The sequence below is a fragment of the Pseudophryne corroboree genome, chromosome 1 (assembly GCF_028390025.1).
Source record: "Pseudophryne corroboree isolate aPseCor3 chromosome 1, aPseCor3.hap2, whole genome shotgun sequence".
Classification (NCBI taxonomy): domain Eukaryota; kingdom Metazoa; phylum Chordata; class Amphibia; order Anura; family Myobatrachidae; genus Pseudophryne; species Pseudophryne corroboree.
This window is the reverse complement of record NC_086444.1, coordinates 373,274,572-373,296,471: the sequence shown is the minus strand read 5'-3', so window position 1 is coordinate 373,296,471 and position 21,900 is coordinate 373,274,572. Positions and strand designations below refer to the sequence as shown.

General features: G+C 48.1%; 1 protein-coding gene across 1 annotated transcript in view; it reads left to right on the top strand.

The window, feature by feature from the left end:
- DRG1 (developmentally regulated GTP binding protein 1) overlaps positions 1 to 2,983 on the top strand; it is an 88,226-nt gene extending 85,243 nt beyond the window's left edge. Inside the window, exon 9 of the mRNA XM_063913084.1 lies at positions 2,758 to 2,983. Within this exon, the coding sequence (XP_063769154.1) occupies positions 2,758 to 2,857 (100 nt within the window). The 3' untranslated portion in view covers positions 2,858 to 2,983. The remainder of the gene's footprint in view (positions 1 to 2,757) is intronic.
- The last annotated feature ends 18,917 nt before the right edge of the window (positions 2,984 to 21,900 follow it).

Here is a 21,900-nt window from a genome sequence, read left to right as displayed (position 1 = left end):
GGGTGCATTGCTCAGACCTGCTGTGGCGTCTGTATGGGTGAGTAGTGCTATTGCTAAATGGGCTGAGATTTTAGCTTCTGATATGGATACCCTCGATAAAGATACTGTTCTTTTAACTCTTGGTTATATCAAGGACGCTGCAGATTACCTGAAGGATGCGGCGAGGGATGTTGGTCTCTTGGGGTCACGAGCCAATGCCATGTCGATTTCGGCCAGAAGGGCGCTGTGGATCCATCAATGGAATGCTGACACGGATTCCAAGAGAGCTATGGAAGCGTTACCCTTCAAAGGTAATGTCCTGTTTGGGGAAGGCTTGGCGGATCTGGTGTCTACCGCGACGGCGGGTAAGTCCTCGTTTCTTCCCTATGTTCCCACACAACACAAAAAACCACAACATCAGCAGATGCAGTCCTTTCGTCCAAATAAATACAGGAGAGGTAAGGGTTCGTCCTTTCTCGCTTCAAAAGGTAGAGAAAGGGGAAAGAAGTCGCCTGCAGTGTCTGGCGCCCAGGACCAGAAGTCCACCCCTGCTGCTACCAAGTCCACCGCATGATGCTGGGGCTTCCCTGGGGGAGTCCGTCCCGGTGGGGGGCCGTCTGCAGTTCTTCAGTCGGGTCTAGGTCCAATCGGACTTAGATCCTTGGGTTCTAGAGATTGTATCTCAGGGCTACAGGCTGGAGTTTCAGGAGACGCCCACTCACCGGTTTTTCATGTCGACCCTGCCAGTGTCTCTTCCGGACAGGGAGGTCGTGCTGGCAGCAATACAAAAGTTGTCTCCAGAGGGTCATTGTTCCTGTTCCCCCGTCTCAACGGGGGAAGGGGTTCTACTCGAGCCTCTTTGTGGTGCCGAAACCGGACGGTTCGGTCAGACCGATTCTGAACCTAAAATACCTCAATCCATACTTGAAAGTTTTCAAGTTCAAGATGGAATCTCTTCGAGCGGTGATAGCCAGCCTAGAAGGGGGGGATTTTTTGGCGTCAGTGGACATAAAGGATGCCTACTTACACGTCCCAATTTATCCTCCGCATCAGGCTTTCCTAAGGTTTGTGATACAGGATTCTCATTACCAATTTCAGACGTTGCCGTTTGGGCTTTCCACGGCCCCGAGGATTTTCACCAAGGTCATGGCGGAGATGATGGTCCTCCTTCGCAGGCGAGGGGTTACGATTATCCCGTACTTGGACGATCTCCTGATAAAAGCGAGGTCCAAGGAACGTTTGCTGAGGAGTGTGAGTTTGGTACTATTGGTGCTCCGGCAGCACGGTTGGGTGCTAAATTTGCCGAAATCTCAGTTGATAACGGCCACTCGGCTGTCGTTTCTGGGCATGATTCTGGACACGGAGTTACGAAGAGTATTTCTTCCAGAAGAAAAAGCTCTAGAACTGCAGTCGATGGTCAGGGAACTTCTGCGGCCGAAGACTGTGCCCATCCATCAATGTACTCGGGTTCTGGGGAAAATGGTTGCGGCGTACGAAGCCATTCCGTTTGGCAGGTTTCATGCCCGGGTGTTTCAGTGGGATTTGCTGAGCAAATGGTCCGGGTCTCACCTGCACATGCACCAGAAGATAAGTCTATCTCCCAGAGCCAGAATTTCTCTCCTGTGGTGGATGCAGAGTCTCTGGATGTGGCGAGAGCTTTGAAGATCTACGTTGCCAGAACGGCTGTTGCCAGGAAAACTGAGGCGCTGTTTGTCCTGTATGCTTCTAACAAGATTGGTCATCCTGCTTCAAAACAGACTATTGCACGCTGGATTTGTAGTACGATCCAGCAGGCTCATTCTTCGGCCGGGCTACCCGCGCCGAAGTCAGTAAAAGCCCATTCTACCAGAAAAGTGGGCTCGTCTTGGGCGGCTGCCCGAGGCGTATCGGCTTTACAGCTTTGCCGTGCAGCCACCTGGTCAGGGGCAAACACTTTTGCCAAGTTCTATAAGTTTGATACCCTGGCTGATGAGGACCTTACGTTTGCTCAGTCGGTGCTGCAGAGTCGTCCGCACTCTCCCGCCCGATTTTGGAGCTTTGGTATAGACCCCATGGTCCTTTTGGAGTCCCCAGCATCCTCTAGGACGTAAGAGAAAATAGGATTTTGGTACTTACCGATAAATCCTTTTCTCCTAGTCCGTAAAGGATGCTGGGCGCCCATCCCAGTGCGGACTGTTACTGGCAATGTTTTCATGTTGGTTAACTTGGTTTATACACGGGTAGTGTATTTCTGGTTTTCAGCTTGTTGCTGTTATTTCATACGGTTATCTGGTTTACTATTACTCCGGTGATACGGTATGTTTGTGGTGTGGGCTGGTATGTTTGTAGCCCTTAGTTTACACAAAAATCCTTTCCTCGAAATGTCCGTCTCTCCTGGGCACAGATCCTATAACTGAGGTCTGGAGGAGGGGCATAGAGGGAGGAGCCAGTTCACACCCAGTTTAAGTCTTTTCAGTGTGCCCAAGCTCCTGCGGATCCCATCTATACCCCATGGTCCTTTTGGTGTCTCCAGCATCCTCTACGGACTAGGAGAAAAGGATTTATCGGTAAGTACCAAAATCCTATTTTGTTATTTTTTATTTTTGATGTACCTGCTGAATTAGTTTACATTGAAGCCTAATAGCAAATTGGTCTGCTGAGCGATACTTTTACCAATGTTTCAATATAATTTTTTTGAGGCTACTGTAGATTTATATGAACTAGGTCATCTTTCACTTCTATGTTTATGATGGAGTGGATTTTGTTAAATGTAACCCACTTCCTTTCCTTCCTCTACAGTGCTTTGGTTTGGGGGGCCTCTGTTAAGCATAATCCTCAGAAAGTTGGCAAAGATCATGTAATGGAAGATGAGGATGTCATTCAAATTGTGAAGAAATAATCACAATATTTTCCTCCTGTTATCACTTAACCCTGCAGCCACTAAACACCCTGCAAATGACAGGTGACTCATTTGTAAATATCTCATGAACAAAGTGTCAATAAAATCTGTTTTAATTGCCAACCAGCAGCGCTTTGTTTATTTATGAATCCTGTTGGCCTGAAGCCAACTTAATGTGAACATAGGAATTACAGACCTGTAAGGAATCTGTTCTGCCTACTGGTGTTGAATAAGAAGCTCCGTGGCTAGATGGTCACAAATAGTTTTTTTTATTCCTTGATGTTCTGTTAGTTACTTTGGAGTAAAGTCAATTGGGAGATGGAAGTAGTGGACACATCACTTAAGTGGGGTAAAGCACCACTCAATAGATATGATCGATATAGGGGGTCATTTCGACCTGGTCGCACGCAGGCTATTTTTTGCACTGCTGCGACCAGGTAATCACCACCTACAGGAAAGGGGGGAATCGCTGTGCACAGCTGCAATCGCTTGTGCAGAGAGCTGCAAAAAAACAAAAAGTTTGTGCAGTCTCTGCACAGCTCAGGACTTACTCGCCCGCTGCGATGATCCGGCTTGGAGCTGAGGTCAGGAACCCTCCTCTTCAACGGCTGGGCACACCTGCGTTTTTCCGGACACTCCTCGAAAACGGTGAGTTGCCACCCAGGTCTGCCTGTCCATCTTCTTGCGTTCGCCGCTGCGAACGGCTTCTTCGTAAGGTTCGTCGCTCCGTGGCGACGGCCCTCACCAGCGACCGTCGCGCCTGCGCATTTCAGACCCGTTCGCATGGCTGCGAGATATGTCAGCATGACCCCCATAGGGAGGTATAACTGGCCCTACTTTGCAGCAGGGTAGGTAAATGTTTAACGACTAATGGGAAAACTACAATTCAGACTGAAGCACCATATTTTCGCTTTAACCAAAAAAGAATGGGCAGATAATTATATAGTTTGTATCCAATTTAAGTGGTTGACTCAATTAGGCACAAGTTTAAAGCTGGATACACACTAAAAGATTCTGTCTAGTCTTTCTTGGTTAGAGCAAAAATCGGTCATTTTATTCAGGGTCCATAGGGATCAACAAGGATAACCTGGGGTTGTCCCATAGCAGTTTTCCCCTAGGGGAGGGGACTCTCTTGAAGTTGTATGGAGAACCCATCGCCCAAAGGCAGCATCCAAAGGAGTAGAAATGAAGGAAAGTCTAAACAAAAGACCACTTGGCTGCTCTGCACAACTGTTCAGCAGATGCTCCGTGACTAGCCACCCATGAGGGCCCCACAGAGTGGAATGAACTGTGACTACAGTTGGAACAGGGAGGTCTGCCTCAGTGTATGCTTAGAAAATAGGAATGTAATACCTACCGGTAGCAACACCAACCAGCAACACCAACCCAATCAGGATAGCACAGCTATCCCAACAACAGAACTGGACCGCAACGGCAGGCCAACCAAAAACTTACTCAGGTAAGCAGGAATCAAAGCACTGAGGCGGGCGCCCAGTATCCACTACAGACTACAAGAAAAGGAATAACCGATAGGTATTATATTCCTATTTCTCTGACGTCCTAGTGGATGCTGGGAACTCCGTAAGGACCATGGGGAATAGCGGGCTCCGAAGGAGGCTGGGCACTCTAGAAAGATTTATGACTACCTGGTGTGCACTGGCTCCTCCCACTATGACCCTCCTCCAAGCCTCAGTTAGATTTTGTGCCCGGCCGAGGTTGGATGCACACTAGGGGCTCTCCTGAGCCTTTAGAAAGAAAGTATAGAAATTAGGTTTTTTATTTTCAGTGAGACCTGCTGGCAACAGGCTCACTGCAGCGAGGGACTAAGGGGAGAAGAAGCGAACCTGCCTGCTTGCAGCCAGCTTGGGCTTCTTAGGCTACTGGACACCATTAGCTCCAGAGGGATCGACCGCAGGCCCAGCCTTGGTGTTCGGTCCCGGAGCCGCGCCGCCGTCCCCCTTACAGAGCCAGAAGCAAGAAGAGGTCCGGAAAAATCGGCGGCAGAAGACATCAGTCTTCACCAAGGTAGCGCACAGCACTGCAGCTGTGCGCCATTGCTCCTCACACACACTTCACACTCCAGTCACTGAGGGTGCAGGGCGCTGGGGGGGGGGGTGCCCTGAGAAGCAATAATAACACCTTGGCTGGCAAAAATACCACAATATATAGCCCCAGAGGCTATATATGTGGAAAATACCCCTGCCAGAATATAGGAAAAAGCAGGAGAATAGTCCGCGGAAAAGGGGCGGAGCTATCTCCCTCAGCACACTGGCGCCATTTTTCCCTCACAGCTCCGCTGGAAGGAAGCTCCCTGGCTCTCCCCTGCAGTCTACACTACAGAAAAGGGTAAAAAAGAGAGGGGGGGCACTAAATTTAGGCGCAGTATACATTTATATAGAAAAAGCAGCTATAGGGGACATAACTCAGTTAGTCCCTGCATTATATAGCGCTCTGGTGTGTGCTGGCATACTCTCTCTGTCCCCCCAAAGGGCTTTTGTGGGTCCTGTCCTCTGTTGGAGCATTCCCTGTGTGTGTGCGGTGTGTCGGTACGGCTGTGTCGACATGTTTGATGAGGATAATGATGTGGAGACGGAGCAGATGCCTTTAGAAGGGATGTCACCCCCTGCGGGGCAGACACCTGAGTGGTTGAGCTTATGGAAAGAAATGAGTGCACGTAGAGACTCCTTACATAAGAAATTTGACGACATGCCAAATGTGGGACAGCCGACTTCTCAGCTCGTGCCTGTCCAGGCGTCTCACAGGTCATCAGGGGCTCTAAAACGCCCGCTACCTCAGACCGCAGACCCAGATGTCGACACTGATACTGACACCAGTGTCGACGACGATGAGTCTAACCTGATGCCCACTAAGGCCATTCACTGCATGATTGAGGCAATGAAAGAGGTGTTACATATTTCTGATATAAATACAGGTACCACTAAAAAGGGTATTATGTTTGGGGAGAAAAAACTACCCGTAGTTTTTCCCCCATCAGATGAATTAAATGAAGTGTGTGAAGAAGCGTGGGCTTTCCCTGATAAAAAATTGGTAATTCCTAAGAAGGTACTAATGGCGTTCCCTTTCCCGCCAGAGGATAGGTCACGTTGGGAAACACCTCCTAGGGTGGATAAAGCGCTCACACGTTTGTCTAAAAAGGTGGCACTACCGTCTCCGGATACGGCCGCCCTCAAGGAACCTGCTGATAGAAAGCAGGAGGCGATCCTGAAGTCTGTATACACACACTCAGGCATTATACTTAGGCCAGCTATTGCGTCAGCATGGATGTGCAGTGCTGCCGCTGCGTGGTCAGATAAACTGTCAGAAAATATTGACACATTAGACAGAGACACGATCCTGCTAACCATAGACCATATCAAAGACTCAGTCTTATATATGAGAGATGCACAGAGGGAAATCTGCCGGCTGGCATCTAAAGTAAGTGCATTGTCCATTTCTGCTAGGAGAGGCTTATGGACTCACCAGTGGACAGGAGATGCAGATTCTAAAAGGCACATGGAAGTTTTGCCATATAAGGGTGAGGAATTATTTGGGGATGGTCCACAGCAACGTCTGGGAAGTCAGCATTTTTACCCCATGTCCCCTCACAGCCTAAGAAGGCGCCGTTTTATCAGGTTCAGTCCTTTCGGACCCAGAAAAACAAGCGTGGAAAAGGCGGGTCTTTTCTGTCCAGAGGCAGAGGTAGGGGAAAAAGGCTGCAACAAACAGCAGGTTCCCAGGAGCAAAAGTCCTCCCCCGCTTCTTCTTCCAAGTCCGCCGCATGACGGTGGGGCTCCACAGGCGGAGCCAGGTACGGTGGGGGGCCGCCTCAAGAATTTCAGCGATCAGTGGGCTCGCTCACAGGTGGATCCCTGGATCCTTCAAATAGTATCTCAGGGGTACAAACTGGAATTCGAGGCGTCTCCACCCCACCGGTTCCTAAAATCTGCCTTGCCGATTGCTCCCTCAGACAGGGAGGCGGTGCTAGCGGCAATTCACAAGCTGTATTCCCAGCAGGTGATAATCAAGGTACCCCTACTTCAACAAGGCCGGGGTTACTATTCCACACTATTTGTGGTGCCGAAACCGGACGGTTCGGTGAGACCCATTTTAAATTTGAAATCCTTGAACACATACATAAAAAAATTCAAGTTCAAGATGGAATCGCTCAGGGCGGTTATTGCAAGCCTGGACGAGGGGGATTACATGGTATCCCTGGACATCAAGGATGCTTACTTGCATGTCCCCATTTACCATCCTCACCAGGAGTACCTCAGATTTGTGGTACAGGATTGCCATTACCAATTCCAGACGCTGCCGTTTGGACTGTCCACGGCACCGAGGGTATTTACCAAGGTTATGGCGGAAATGATGATACTCCTTCGAAAAAAGGGAGTTTTAATTATCCCGTACTTGGACGATCTCCTAATAAAGGCGAGGTCCAAGGAACAGTTGTTGGTGGGAGTAGCACTATCTCAGGAAGTGCTGCACCAGCACGGCTGGATTCTGAATATCCCAAAGTCACAGCTGGTTCCGACGACACGGCTACTGTTCCTGGGTATGATTCTGGATACAGTCCAGAAAAAAGTGTTTCTCCCGGAGGAGAAAGCCAGGGAGTTGTCATCTCTAGTCAGAGACCTCCTGAAACCAAAACAGGTATCAGTGCATCACTGCACGCGGGTCCTGGGAAAGATGGTAGCTTCTTACGAAGCAATTCCCTTCGGCAGGTTCCATGCCAGAATCTTTCAGTGGGACCTGTTGGACCAATGGTCCGGATCGCATCTTCAGATGCATCGCTTAATAACCCTGTCTCCAAGAACCAGGGTGTCTCTACTGTGGTGGCTGCAGAGTGCCCATCTTCTAGAGGGCCGCAGGTTCGGCATACAGGACTGGGTCCTGGTGACCACGGATGCCAGCCTTCGAGGCTGGGGGGCAGTCACACAGGGAAGAAACTTCCAAGGACTATGGTCTAGTCAGGAGACTTCCCTTCACATAAATATTCTGGAACTAAGGGCCATTTACAATGCCCTAAGTCAAGCAAAATCCCTGCTCCTACACCAGCCGGTGCTGATCCAGTCAGACAACATCACGGCAGTCGCCCATGTAAATCGACAGGGAGGCACAAGAAGCAGGATGGCGATGGCAGAAGCCACAAGAATTCTCCGATGGGCGGAGAATCATGTACTAGCACTGTCAGCAGTGTTCATTCCGGGAGTGGACAACTGGGAAGCAGACTTCCTCAGCAGACACGACCTCCACCCGGGAGAGTGGGGACTTCATCCAGAAGTTTTCCAGATGCTGGTAAACCGTTGGGAAAAACCACAGGTGGACATGATGGCGTCCCGCCTCAACAAAAAGTTAAAAAGATATTGCGCCAGGTCAAGGGACCCTCAGGCGATAGCTGTGGACGCTCTAGTGACACCGTGGGTGTACCAGTCGGTTTATGTGTTCCCTCCTCTGCCTCTCATACCAAAAGTATTGAGAATAATAAGAAAGCGAGGAGTAAACACAATTCTCGTGGTTCCGGATTGGCCAAGACGAGTGTGGTACCCGGAACTTCAAGAGATGCTCTCAGAGGACCCGTGGCCTCTACCGCTCAGACAGGACCTGCTACAGCAGGGGCCCTGTCTGTTCCAAGACTTACCGCGGCTGCGTTTGACGGCATGGCGGTTGAACGCCGGATCCTGAAGGAAAAGGGTATTCCGGAAGAAGTCATTCCTACGCTTATTAAAGCCAGGAAAGATGTTACGGCAAAGCATTATCACCGCATATGGCGGAAATATGTTGCATGGTGCGAGGCAAAAAAGGCCCCAACAGAGGAATTTCAGCTAGGTCGATTTCTGCATTTCCTGCAAGCAAGAGTGAATATGGGCCTAAAACTAGGCTCCATTAAAGTACAGATCTCGGCTCTGTCGATTTTCTTTAAAAAAGAACTAGCTTCAGTACCTGAAGTTCAGACATTTGTGAAAGGAGTGCTGCATATTCAGCCCCCGTTTGTGCCTCCTGTGGCACCTTGGGATCTCAACGTGGTGTTGAGTTTCTTAAAATCACATTGGTTTGAGCCACTAAAAACCGTGGATCTAAAATATCTCACGTGGAAAGTGGTCATGTTATTGGCCTTGGCTTCAGCCAGGCGAGTGTCAGAATTGGCGGCTTTATCATGTAAAAGCCCTTATCTGATTTTCCATATGGATAGGGCAGAATTGAGGACTCGTCCCCAGTTTCTCCCTAAGGTGGTGTCAGCGTTTCACCTGAACCAGCCTATTGTGGTGCCTGCGGCTACTAGGGATTTGGAGGACTCCAAGTTGCTAGACGTTGTCAGGGCCCTGAAAATATGTTTCCAGGACGGCTGGAGTCAGAAAATCTGACTCGCTGTTTATCCTGTATGCACCCAACAAGCTGGGTGCTCCTGCTTCTAAGCAGACTATTGCTCGCTGGATTTGTAGTACAATTCAGCTTGCACATTCTGTGGCAGGCCTGCCACAGCCAAAATCTGTAAATGCCCATTCCACAAGGAAGGTGGGCTCATCTTGGGCGGCTGACCGAGGGGTCTCGGCTTTACAACTTTGCCGAGCAGCTACTTGGTCAGGGGCAAACACGTTTGCAAAATTCTACAAATTTGATACCCTGGCTGAGGAGGACCTAGAGTTCTCTCATTCGGTGCTGCAGAGTCATCCGCACTCTCCCGCCCGTTTGGGAGCTTTGGTATAATTCCCATGGTCCTTACGGAGTTCCCAGCATCCACTAGGACGTCAGAGAAAATAAGAATTTACTCACCGGTAATTCTATTTCTCGTAGTCCGTAGTGGATGCTGGGCGCCCATCCCAAGTGCGGATTGTCTGCAATACTTGTAAATAGTTATTGCTAACTAAAGGGTTAATGTTGAGCCATCTGTTGAGAGGCTCAGTTGTTTTCATACTGTCAAACTGGATATAGTATCACGAGTTGTACGGTGTGATTGGTGTGGCTGGTATGAGTCTTACCCGGGATTCAAAATCCTTCCTTATTGTGTCGGCTCTTCCGGGCACAGTGTCCTAACTGAGGCTTGGAGGAGGGTCATAGTGGGAGGAGCCAGTGCACACCAGGTAGTCTAAAAGCTTTCTTTTAGTTGTGCCCAGACTCCTGCGGAGCCGCTATTCCCCGTGGTCCTTTCGGAGTTCCCAGCATCCACTACGGACTACGAGAAAAAGATTTACCGGTGAGTAAAATCTTATTTTCTTGTTGTGAATCCAAGAAGGTTCCTACGGAAGAGTTTCAGCTAAGGACGGTTTCTCCATTTTCTACAAGCAGGTGTGGATGCGGGCCTAAAATTGGGCTCAATTAAGGTGCAGATTTCAGCCTGATCAGTTTTCTTTCAGAAACAATTGGCCTCCCTTACAGAAGTTCAGACTTTTGTGAAAGGCGGGTTGCATATCCAACCTCCATTTGTGCCTCCAGTGGCACCATGGGACCTTAATGTGGTGTTGCAGTTCCTTCAATCACATTGGTTTGAACCTTTGCGGAAGGTGGAGTTGAAATTCCTCACTTGGAAAGTGGTCATCCTGTTGGCCTTGGCATCTGCAAGGCGGGTGTCTGAGTTAGCGGCCTTGTCTCACAAGAGCCCTTATTTGATCTTCCATGAAGATAGAGCTGAATTGAGGACACGTCACCAATTTTTACCGAAGGTGGTTTCCTCTTTCCACATAAACCAACCTATTGTGGTACCTGTGGCTACTGACGCTTTCGTTGAGTCAAAATCTCTGGATGTGGTCAGACCTTTGAAGATTTATGTCGCCAGAACGGCTCAGATTAGGAACAAAGGCTGTTTGTCCTGTATGCTCCCAACAAGGTTGTGTGTCCTGCTTCCAAGCAGACCATTGCGCGGTGGATCTGTAACACGATTCAGTAGGCCCATTCCACGGCTGGATTACCATTACTGGAATCAGTGAAGGCCCATTCCACTAGGAAGGTGGGCTCATCCTGGGCGGCTGCCCGGGGTGTCTCGGCATTGCAACTTTGCTGAGCAGCTACTTGGTCGGGGTCAAACACTTTTGCAAAGTTCTACAAGTTTGACACCTTGACCGATGAAGACCTTAAGGTTGGTCAATCGGTGATGCAGAGTCGTCCACACTCTCCCGCCCGTTCTAGAGCTTTGGTATAACCCCATGGTTCTAATGGTGTCCCCAGCATCCTCTAGGACGTATGAGAAAATAGGATTTTAATACCTACCGGTAAATCCTTTTCTCTTAGTCCGTGGAGGATGCTGGGCGCCCGTCCCAGTGCGTACTGTATCTGCAGTTAATAGCTATGGTTACACATATGTTGTGTTACGTTTATTGTCAGCCTGTTGCTGCAATTGTTCATGCCGTTGGCCTGTGTTCTGTTGAATGACTTGTTGTGCGGCATGGTTGAGGTGTGAGCTGGTATGAATCTCACCTTAGTTTAACAATAAATCCTTTCCTCGAAATGTCCGTCTCCCTGGGCACAGTTCCTATAACTGGAGTCTGGAGGAGTGGCATAGAGGGAGGAGCCAGTTCACGCCCATTAAAGTCTTAAAGTGCCCATGTCTCCTGCAGATCCCATCTATACCCCATGTTTCTAAGGGTGTTCCCAGCATCCTCTACGGACTAAGAGAAAAGTATTTACCGGTAGGTATTAAAATCCTATTTTCCATGTCAGCCTCTAGAAGTCTACGGAGTCCAAGGTTTGAAACTGAGATGCTTGTAAAGCCCAGAGAACTACGGACAAATCCCATGGAGGGACAAATGGGGGTTGAATGCAGAAACTCCCTGAAAAAAGGTCCTGATATCCGGTACGAGAGCGATTTTTCGCTGGAACCAAACGGACAGAGCCGATACCTGTACCCTGGAGGATGCTAAGCGAAGACCTAAGTCCAACCCTGCCTGGAGAAAGGCAAGAACATTTGCAACTCTGAACGCAGTAGGATTATAGCCTCTGGGAGAACACCATTGGAAATAAGTGCCAAATCCTGCAATAAATCTGGGCTGAGGCAGGTTATGATCCTGAAGCATTGTGTGAACAGCTGAGCGAGGGAAGCCCTTCGAACTTCAGAGGGATATCTCAACAGGCACACCATCAAAGACAGACGAGCCAGGTCCGGGTTTAGACACGGGCCCTGAGTCAGCAGATTTGGCCGTAGAAGCTAAAAGTGTCGATTGAGAGGCCCTGCAGGTCTGTGAATCAATGTTGCCTCCCTCCCATTTGAACTTGTGGAGAACTCTTGAAAGGAGTGAGACTGGAGTGAAGATGTATGCCAGATTGAAAGTCCATAGCACCGCCAGAGCATCCATGAAGGCAGCTGCAGGATCCCTGGTCCTGGAGTTGATAGGGTTCGATGACCGCTAACGGTCTGATCTATTAACTCTCTCTTCAGTCATCAGTCAGAGATTTTGAACTTGGCAACCGGTTGGAGATCAGAAAATGGGGAGACCATACACAGAATTATGTATAACCTCAACAGATTGGAACTGATCTGATAAGGACCCGTTCTAGGGGTTTAATTTATACCTTATGAACAAAGGAATGATATGTGCCAATAATATTGGACAATCAGAATATACCACGGGTAAAAATTAACATCTTAGATCATACAACACATCAAATGTCATATAAGACTATAATTAGCAATTAAGACATTTTTGAACATGTTTTATTGCTTCCTGCTTACCAGCTTCCTGGGCCTGCAGACAAGATGTCATGGTCATACGGTCAGAGCCTTCCTGTTCTGGGTATTCAGACACTTTGTCCTTGGGTTGAAACATCTGGCTGTCTGACTTCGAGTACATCCCGTGTCTGGTTCTTCAGCCTTGGAGCTTCCTGTGTTTAGTTCAGCTTTGGACTATTCGTACATTGAATATGTGAGCAAATTCTGAATAAAATATCTGTGAAGCATTTAAGGATACAGTAACATATGTAATTTCTGTTAACAGTTGAAATATAACGGTAAATATCTTAATCAGTGCGAAAAAGCTTGAATCGACATATATATGGCTGCTATACTGCAAAAGCTTCTTACACCATGAGAGCCGTATACAAGAAGTTTTTGGTTGGAGTGAAGCCATGAAGGTCCACGTCTGGTACTCTCCACTTGTCCACCAGAACTTCTGGATGTAGAGCCCACTCACCAAAGTAGATGTCTTGCCAGCTTAAGAAATCCGCTTCCCAATCGAGGAACCCTGGGACGAACACTACTTAGTTAGCCGAAAGATGACTGTCGCCTAATTGAGAATGCGCATCTCTTCCCTCATGGCGGCTAGACTTCATGTGCCTCCGTGATGGTCGAGGTAGGCTACCGCGGTCGTGTTGTAGGATTGGACTTGAACAGGTTGGCCGTGGAGAAGGTCTTGTGCCAGACTGAGCGCTCTGTACACTGCCCAGAGCTCCAGTATGTTGATAGGCAGGTGTCCAACATCCCTGAAAGGACTGTTGACTGGCTACTGTTCCCCACCTGCGGAGGCTGGCATCTGTGGTGAGGGGTACCCAATCTGGAATCCAAAAGGGATGACCCTTGTCCAAGTGGGACATATGTAGCCACCACAAGAGGGAGAGCCGGAATTCCTGGGATAATACAATTGTCCGAGATCTGATTAGATGACGGTTCCGTGACAAGATCAGATGTTGAAGAGGTCTTTTGAAACTGGGCGTAGTCACCTCCATGTCAAAGGTGAAGACCATGGACCTGTGTGGCTAGTAATCCTGTATCTAAGGCTGCTTCCCCAAGCTAAGAAGCCACTTCCCTATTATGGGAGATGTGGAACAGTTGTTACCTGGTAGCATAGAAAGGGAGGTTGCGGGGGTGTGGCTTGACAACGGATCCAGGCAGCTGTCTTGAGCTGGAGCTCCTGCCTGAGATTTATAAATATAGCTCACCGGTCCTACTCGTGAGACGAGGGGACTCATCCTAGCCTACTAAGGCTTTCCTGCATTGGGTGGTCAGCGGAGTCGGCTGGTGCCTCCTGTGCGGGTTGCGGCCTATCTGCCCGGGGGGAGCCGAGGACTCTATTTCGGAGCAGACGTGGATCGTCTCTGCACCTAAGACTTGGAGCGGCTTCTCTCCCCTCCCTTTACCGCTGCTGCATCTGTCTCCCACCTGGCTGCCCCAAGCAGTAAGGTGACCCACCAGCCGCGGCGTCCAGAGGAGACCTCCATCGTGCAGCGCCGATCTCACAATGGTGCTCCCGAAGCTGGACGCCTCAGTCACCTGCTCTCTGCCTGCCCGCTCCCACCAACGCTTCAGATCTCGCACGCTTCGGCTCCAGGTACCTGCGCCGCTGCAGTCCCGTGCAGGGAAGCGCCTATGTTTGGCCTGTGAGGTGTTGCTACCCTCCTCCGGCTGTGGAGGAGATTTAGAGCCCTTTAACCTCTGTACTTTGCCAGCTTCTTGACGGGGAACACTGAGGCCACTTCTCATAGACGGTGTGACCTCGTTTACAACGCTAGACCTGCCATCTGCTTCCTACCACCTGGTGCCTCACACCCAAGATGAGGATGCTCCCTTCTGCTGGGAACTCTCTCCTGAGTGAATGATGCTTCTCTAACCCCATGTCGCTCCTTTGTTTCGTGTAATGTTATAACAACTATACCTCTAGTGGAGCTGTCCTTTCGTTTATACTTGATCTCTCAGTGACACCTATCATATCTCCCGTTTTCTTTGCATTATGCCTCCTAAAAAAGTTAAGGTTGCTAAAACTGCTTCTCAGGTTGCCTTCTTTAAACAGTCGCCTAAACCCTCCAAACCACAGGAGGCTAGCGCTTCCTCCTCCAGAGGACTTTCTCCTGCTTCGGCTTCTGGGAGTAGCGCTTCTTCTCCAGGCCAAGTCCCTATCAAACCTGGCGTTATGGATGGCAATGATGCACTGACAGTTGGATCTATGAAGGCTGTGTTGTTGTCCTTTAAAGATGAAGTGGCTGCAGAGTTTAGAGCTTCCCTTCAAACGTTCCAGCAGACTATATAGATGAATTAGGTGGTCGGATCGACCACCTCGAGACGAAGATGGAGGAAGTAGTCGGCTCTCACAATGCTCCTTATTATTTCTCATGACCAACTGGAAATGGAGGTCTCTCTTCTGCGGGATAAGGTGACTGAAATGGAGGATAGATCCAGAAGAAACAACTTAAAATTTAAGAGGTGTCCTGGAGACTGTCTCTAATATCAGTTTACACGATTCCACTATTGCGCTTTTTCCGGAAATTGGTCCCGTCATTCACTTCAAGTGATCTCCTGATAGATCGTATACATTGCCTACCCAAGGCCAGAACTGCACCTGCTGATGTCCCTTAGGATGTTCTGATGCAGATCCACTTCTTTCATGTGAAGGAGGCGATATTGAAGACGGCTCGGCCGTCCTCTGGTACAGCAAAGGTTTTGGGCTCCCTTCAACTGTTTGGTGACTTTTCCAGCGATAGGTTACTGAAACGACGTTCATTTCAGCCTGTCACCAGCGCTCTCAGGAGGGCCAACATCCCCTACCGGTGGGGATTCCCCACTATATTGTTTATCAAAGGACACACGATTGTTCTCACTAATTGCCGGATGGCATGAAAATGTTGGAGAGATGGAACTTAGTCCGCCCTTCAGACTGTGGCTCTCCAGCTCGTGTTCTTCAACAGGACTGGTCCAAGGCTGGATTGGGCTGATTACTGTGCCGTGGTTTCTCCTAGCTCCTCTGCTGTGGACTTTCATTTAATGTTTGCCTAGCTCACTTTCAGCAGGAGCAGGGAGAGATTTTCCTTTTTTGTGTGATGTTCCTTCTCTTTTTAGGACCTTATACGTTGTTATGACTGTTGTTTACTCTGTTTAGGTATTCTGAATTGGGGACCCTCCGTTCTTTCGTATGTAGTTTATAGACTAGTTGTTGCCACTCAGGAGTGGACGACGGTTTTTGTGCGTCTGCTTCAGACGGCGCGGAGGGTCACCGACGGATGCCCTCTTTTTTTTTTTTTTTTTTAGGGCGACGGGGTTCTAGCCGCTAACCCCCATGTTTATTCTTCAGGCGGCTATGGTATGGTGCCTGTTTTGGCCCCTTGTGGGGTCAGTTCAGTTGTTTTTTCTTTCCTTATATGTTAGTACTTTTATTTTCTCTATTTTGTTGTTCTATTGCCAGCCCTTGTATCCTTTTACAATACCTCGTATGCTTGTCGTGTATCACATCCTTGCTCCTCTTAACAATGCTTAATGTAATTTCTCTTAATGTTAAGGGCTTAAACTCGGAAGAGGAAGCTTGCCCTGAACTATTTTCACAGACTCAAAGCGCATGTTGTCGCTGGCCAAGAGACCCACTTAAGAGGGGCAGCACCTCCTCTGTTTCGGAACTCTAAATACCCTCACAGTTATACGGCTAATGGTCCGGAGAAGAGAGCGGGTTTTGCTATTTTGATCTCCCAACATTGCTCATTCAGGGTCTTCGCTCAATATCCTGATCTCAAGGAGCGATACCAGATTTTGGTAGGGAAGTTAGATAATGTAGATGTCACTCTGGTGTCCTGCTATGCCCCTAACACTAGACAGCTATCTTTTTGTGAAAAGTTTTTTTCAGTATTACAGACTCATGCTACTGGTGCACTCTTGGTCCTGGGGGACTTTAATATGGTTCTTGACCCGACTATGGATAGATCCAAGAAGACAGTGCTGCGTAGCCCCAAACCTCATGATTTTGCTAAAGGTTTTAGTCGATTGATAGCTGAATACGACCTTTATGACATTTGGAGATCTCAACACCCTACAGTGAGAGATTATTTGTTATACTCCCATGTCCATCGATCATATTCTCGGATCGATTTGGTCAATACAGACATCTTACCTATGACATGGTCGGACTACTCCCCCTTGCTGTTGGTGTGGGACGTAGGTGTTAGGAGGGTCATCCTTGGGCCGGGGAGACTGGGATTTGGTGCCCTCTCCCATCCGGAGGCTCGACGAGCTATTCAGCAGTCTGTGTCCCATTATCTTAGAGAAAATGACCCCGACGACACATTGATTTTTAATCATTGGTGTTCTCTTAAGGCTGTCGTTAGAGGGTCAGCTATACAAATTGCTGCAAAATTGAAGACTGACAATAGACGGACTTATGAACAAGCTGAACAAGAGGCTCTTGATTTGGAGAGGGCTCACAAAGTGAATCCAACTGATAAAACTCTTTATAGACAACTCCTTCTGGCTCGGGAAAAAATTAATTCTTTTTCATTGCGTGAAGTGCAGCGTAACATAGAAATTCTGATTGTCGCACTATGTCTTTGGTAATAAGGCCGGTCGATTATTAGCCAGTAAATTGAGGGGGCAAAAGGTGAGAGATCATGTGCACCATGTTTTTAATTCTTGAGGTGCTGAGATATCTGACCGGCACCAAATTGCTAACGCATTTGCGGAAAATTATTCAAACCTTTATAACCTCCGGGACGACTTGGACACCCCCAAACCTTCTCAAGTAGATATTGATGCTTTCTTGCAATCTTTTTCCCTTCCTTCATTAGACTCGGCAGCCTGCCTGTCCCTGAGCTCCCCCTGGACCACGGATGAAATAGTTGCGACCATTGTCTCGTTACCATCTGATAAAGCTCCTGGCCCAGATGGATTCCCCGCTAACTTTGACAAAACTTTCAAAGCAGCGTTGGCCTCAGTTCTGACATCCGTGTTTAGCGAAGCTGCGTCGGCTGTGTTTCCCGAAGGAAATGATCGATGCACGAATTGTGACTATTCCTAAACCTGGAAAATCCCCTTCTTCAGTGCAAAATTACAGGCCTATAGCCTTGTTGAACGCGGATGTCAAGATATATTCAAAAATGATGGTTAATCGTGTTTGCCCCTTTTTGTCTCATCTTATTAAACCAGATCAGGTGGGGTTCATTCCGGGCAGGCAGGCTCCTGACAACACCCGTCGAGTTCTAGACGTGATGGACTATTGTGATTCCTTCTGGTCCCCTCTTCTAATTCTTTCTTTAGATGCCGATAAAGCATTTGATAGATTTCACTGGGGGTTTGTGCAGGCTACGTTGCTTTGCTTCGGATTTAGGGGAGGTATACTTGACTCTATCCTCGCCTTGTATTCTTTCCCTTCGGCTAAGGTTTATGTCATTGGATGCCTTTCTACTAGTTTCAATATCACCAATGGTACGAGACAGGGCTGTCCGTTGTCCCCTCTCATATTTGCCTTGGCTATTGAGCCCTTGGCAGAGAAAATCAGATTGGCGGCGGACATCTATGGTCCTATTATTGGTGGTGTTTCTCACAAAATCAGTCTCTTTGCGGATGATATCCTCCTTTGTTTAATGAGACCTGAGATTTCTCTCCCTACTCTACACCAAGTTTTGAAACCGTTTTCTGATGTGTCATATATTATAAATTGAATATCTCAAAAACTGAAGCCCTTCATCTTCATATTTCCGCAGACCTATTACAGGAACTACAAGGTCATTTCAGGTATGCGTGGCATTCGAAGTCTCTCAAGTATTTAGGTATTAACCTAGTTAGAGAATGTGATTTAGTTGATTGCAATTATAAACCGTTATTACAGGCCTTCGCGACTGACCAAAGATTGGATGCTACACGAAGTCTCCTGGTTGGGCCGGGTTCACTACGATCGGCCGGCCTCCCGGCGACCAGCATACCGTCGCCGGGAGGCCGGCCTCCGGCTTACCGACAGTGTGGCGAGCGCAAATGAGCCCCTTGCGGGCTCGCTGCGCTCGCCACGCTACAGGCACGGTGGTGCGTATTTTATTCTCCCTCCAGGGGGGTCGTGGACCCCCACGAGGGAGAATAAGTGTCGGTATGCCGGCTGTCGGGCTCCCGGCACCGGTATGCTGGTCGCCGGGAGCCCGACCGCCGGCATACTGAAGACCCCCCCGTTGGGCCGCATAGCGGCCGTTAAAATTATGCTTCTGCCAAAGTTAATGTACCTGTACAGAGCTATTCCAAGACTTCTTCCAAGGCCATTATTTCACAAGTTTAATCAAATTCTAGTTAATTATGTATGGCAGGGCTCTAAGCCTAAAATAGCCAGACATATAATTTCCCTTCCGAAACTCAGCGGAGGTGCTGCCTTTCCAGATCTCAAGGTGTATCACTCCGCCTGTATACAGAGCCAAATTAAAGACTGGTTCCTTACCGGATCCGCTAAACAGTGGGCTATTATTGAGGGTTCTATGATGTCTCCCTTTGGTCTCCCCGATCTCCTATGGTTGCATGCTACGGTAACTCCCTGCCAGACCTACACCTGTAAGGCGATTGCCACAATTCTTCAGATTTGGCATAGATTTGTATCCTTTTAGGCAGAGATTACTTTACCTTCTTTAGAATTGTCCTTACCTGCCATAGCTGCCCTGATACCTTCTTTAAACCTGGATGTGTGGGCTGGAATGGGAGTGGCCTCACTGAACGATGTGCTCCAAGTTGAGGGTCTGGTTCCCTTTTCACCTCAAGATTATTACAAGTACCTCCAGTTGAGACATTGGATTCAGAGTTATATCTCACTCCCCTCAGCCAACTTGGCTTTCCCTCCCCTATTGCTATCTAAACTTAAATCAACAGCTCAGAGAGGTAATATCTCCTTGTGGTATCCGTTTTTGCTGTCAGGACGGGCCTCTGGGAAAATATCCTCTTTAGTTAAGTGGGAGAAGGACTTCTCTCAAGTTTTAACCGATGAGGACTGGGGTGTAATTTTTCGTACTTGTTTTAAGGTTTCCAAATGTGTTCACCACTCGGAGATGTTCTTTAAACTACTCCGTAGAGCCTATTTCACCCCAGAGCAGCTGCATAAAATCTGGCCTACAATCTCCCAGTTCTGTTGGAGGATTTGTGTCTCGATTTGGAGGTATTTTTCATGTTTTCTAGGCCTGCCCTGTCGTACAGCCAGTCTGGAAGGAAATATTTTGTATGATCAGTGAAGTATTAGGATCCAATATCCCTGCAGACCCCTTAACTCCTCTGTTTCACTTCTTTCCAGGGCCACTATCCCAGGGAGACAGGTACCTTATGGGACATATTTTAATAGCCACAAAGGCTTCCATTGCCCAACTGTGGAAATCTCCTTTAATTCCTACGACCACTGTTATTTTGGATAAAATCCACAGGCACTATTTATTTGAAACGGCAGAGACTGCATATTCCTCCTCTGCCTCTTCCAGTCATATGATGTGGATTAAGTGGGGTGAGTTCCGGGAGCGCATGGGACATTCCATTATCTACAGTGCGCTCATAGATTTTAATGTTCTAGATTCCCCTGTAGAAGATCCCTGCGATAGTGTTAATGCTATTGAATAGGTCTAAGATACCTTATTATCGTATTCTGACTCTCCTCTTCCCTTAATGTCATAGGCTAAGTCTGGCAATTCCCCCCCCCCCCTCCTCTTTATGTTTTTTTTCTTTCTTCCCTCCCCCTTTTCCCCTCTTTAATTCATGTTTGATTGTATTTTGTTTGTTGTAGGTTACTGAGAAAATACAAAATTTTATAAAAATTGTAAAAACAAAAAAAAGAAAGAAAGGGAGGCTGCCTTCAAGCGCATCTGCCCAGCCTTCAATAGCTTTAGCAACTCAAGGTGAAGCCAGAGCTGGCGTGTAATGGCGCCCGCATGTGAGTACATAGATTTGAGGAAGTTTTTATTTTCCTGCCAAGGGTATCTTTGAGGGAGGATGCACTGGGAATAAATAGCTTCTAACAAGGCAAGCCACGTGAGCATCTACTGAAGGGAGAGCCTCCCACTAGCGGAAGAGGATTAAAAAAAAAAAGACATAAGCCTTTTTGGTAACTGGAACCGCTTGTTAGGTGTAATCCAGACTCACCGCATGAGAGGTTGTTAAAGCAAAATTCCCTCCTTTAGATCAGCTTAACAACCTTATGCTATTTAAACACTGGGGCCTTAGGCGCTAGCTCCTCCTCTTCTATGTCCAGGATCATTTTAACTGCCCACACTAAAGCAGGCACATCCACATTAGAGTGCTGGTCCTCATGAACTGGAAGACTTGGGATCTGAGACATTTGTATTATCTGGCTCCTGATCAGATGATACCTCAGAATCTGAAGCCTGAGCAGACTAAGAAGAAGCTTTAGAACGTCTATGTGCTTTGGAGGCTAATGGTCTGTCGCCTTGTAGCATCTGCTAAAAAGCAACAGACGTTTGAGCCAAACTTTGAACAGAGTGGGAGAAAGCATCCTTTTAGAGGAGCTGGTGGGGCAGTCTGTATTTAAATGTTAAATCCCAAAACACCAGACCATCCTGTACAGGTCCATGGTGGGAGGATAAACCAGCCAATCAAGTTCTGCATGTACTTAGTGAAGGAGCCCCAGCCACATTATTGCCTTTGCTTCTGGAATACATAGTGGTATAGGCAATGAACAGAGCATCTAAAGACAACAACGCACAAGCCAATACAACAGACAGACGCAGCATTCCCAAAGATGCACCAGCTGCAATCACGTGACTGGAAAAAAGGATATTTATGGTAAGACTTACCATTGTTAAATCTTTCTGCGAGGTACACTGGATTCCACAGGGGAAACCATCAGGGGTGTAGAGTTGGATCTTCATCTGAGGCACCAACAGGCTAAAGCTTTGACTGTTCACAGGATGCACTACACCACCTCCTCTATATCCCCGCCTCCAGGCACTGGAGCTCTGTTTTGCTAACCAGTCCAATGCAGTAGCAGGTAAAAGATGACAGTAGTTAGCTTCTTTGAGTTTGTATGGCATTAGCCGCTGGTACCTTCTCCTGTCATGAGAATGTGGTTCTGTGGCTATGAAGTGCGTCAAGGTGGGCGTCCTGTGGAATCCAGTGTACCTCGCCGAAAGAGATTTAACAATTGTAAGTCTTACCATAAATCTCCTTTTCTGTAGCGGGGTACACTGGTATTCCACAGGGAATAACATTGGGTATGTCCTAAATCAGTTCCTCATGGGAGGGGACCCACTGTAGCAGGCACAAGAAACCAAAGGGCCAAAGGAAGCATCCTGGGAGGGAGAAGTATCAAAGACATAGAACCTGATGAACGTGTTCACTGAGGACCATTTAGCCACCTTGCACAATTGTTCTAGGGACGCGCCATGGCGGGCCACCC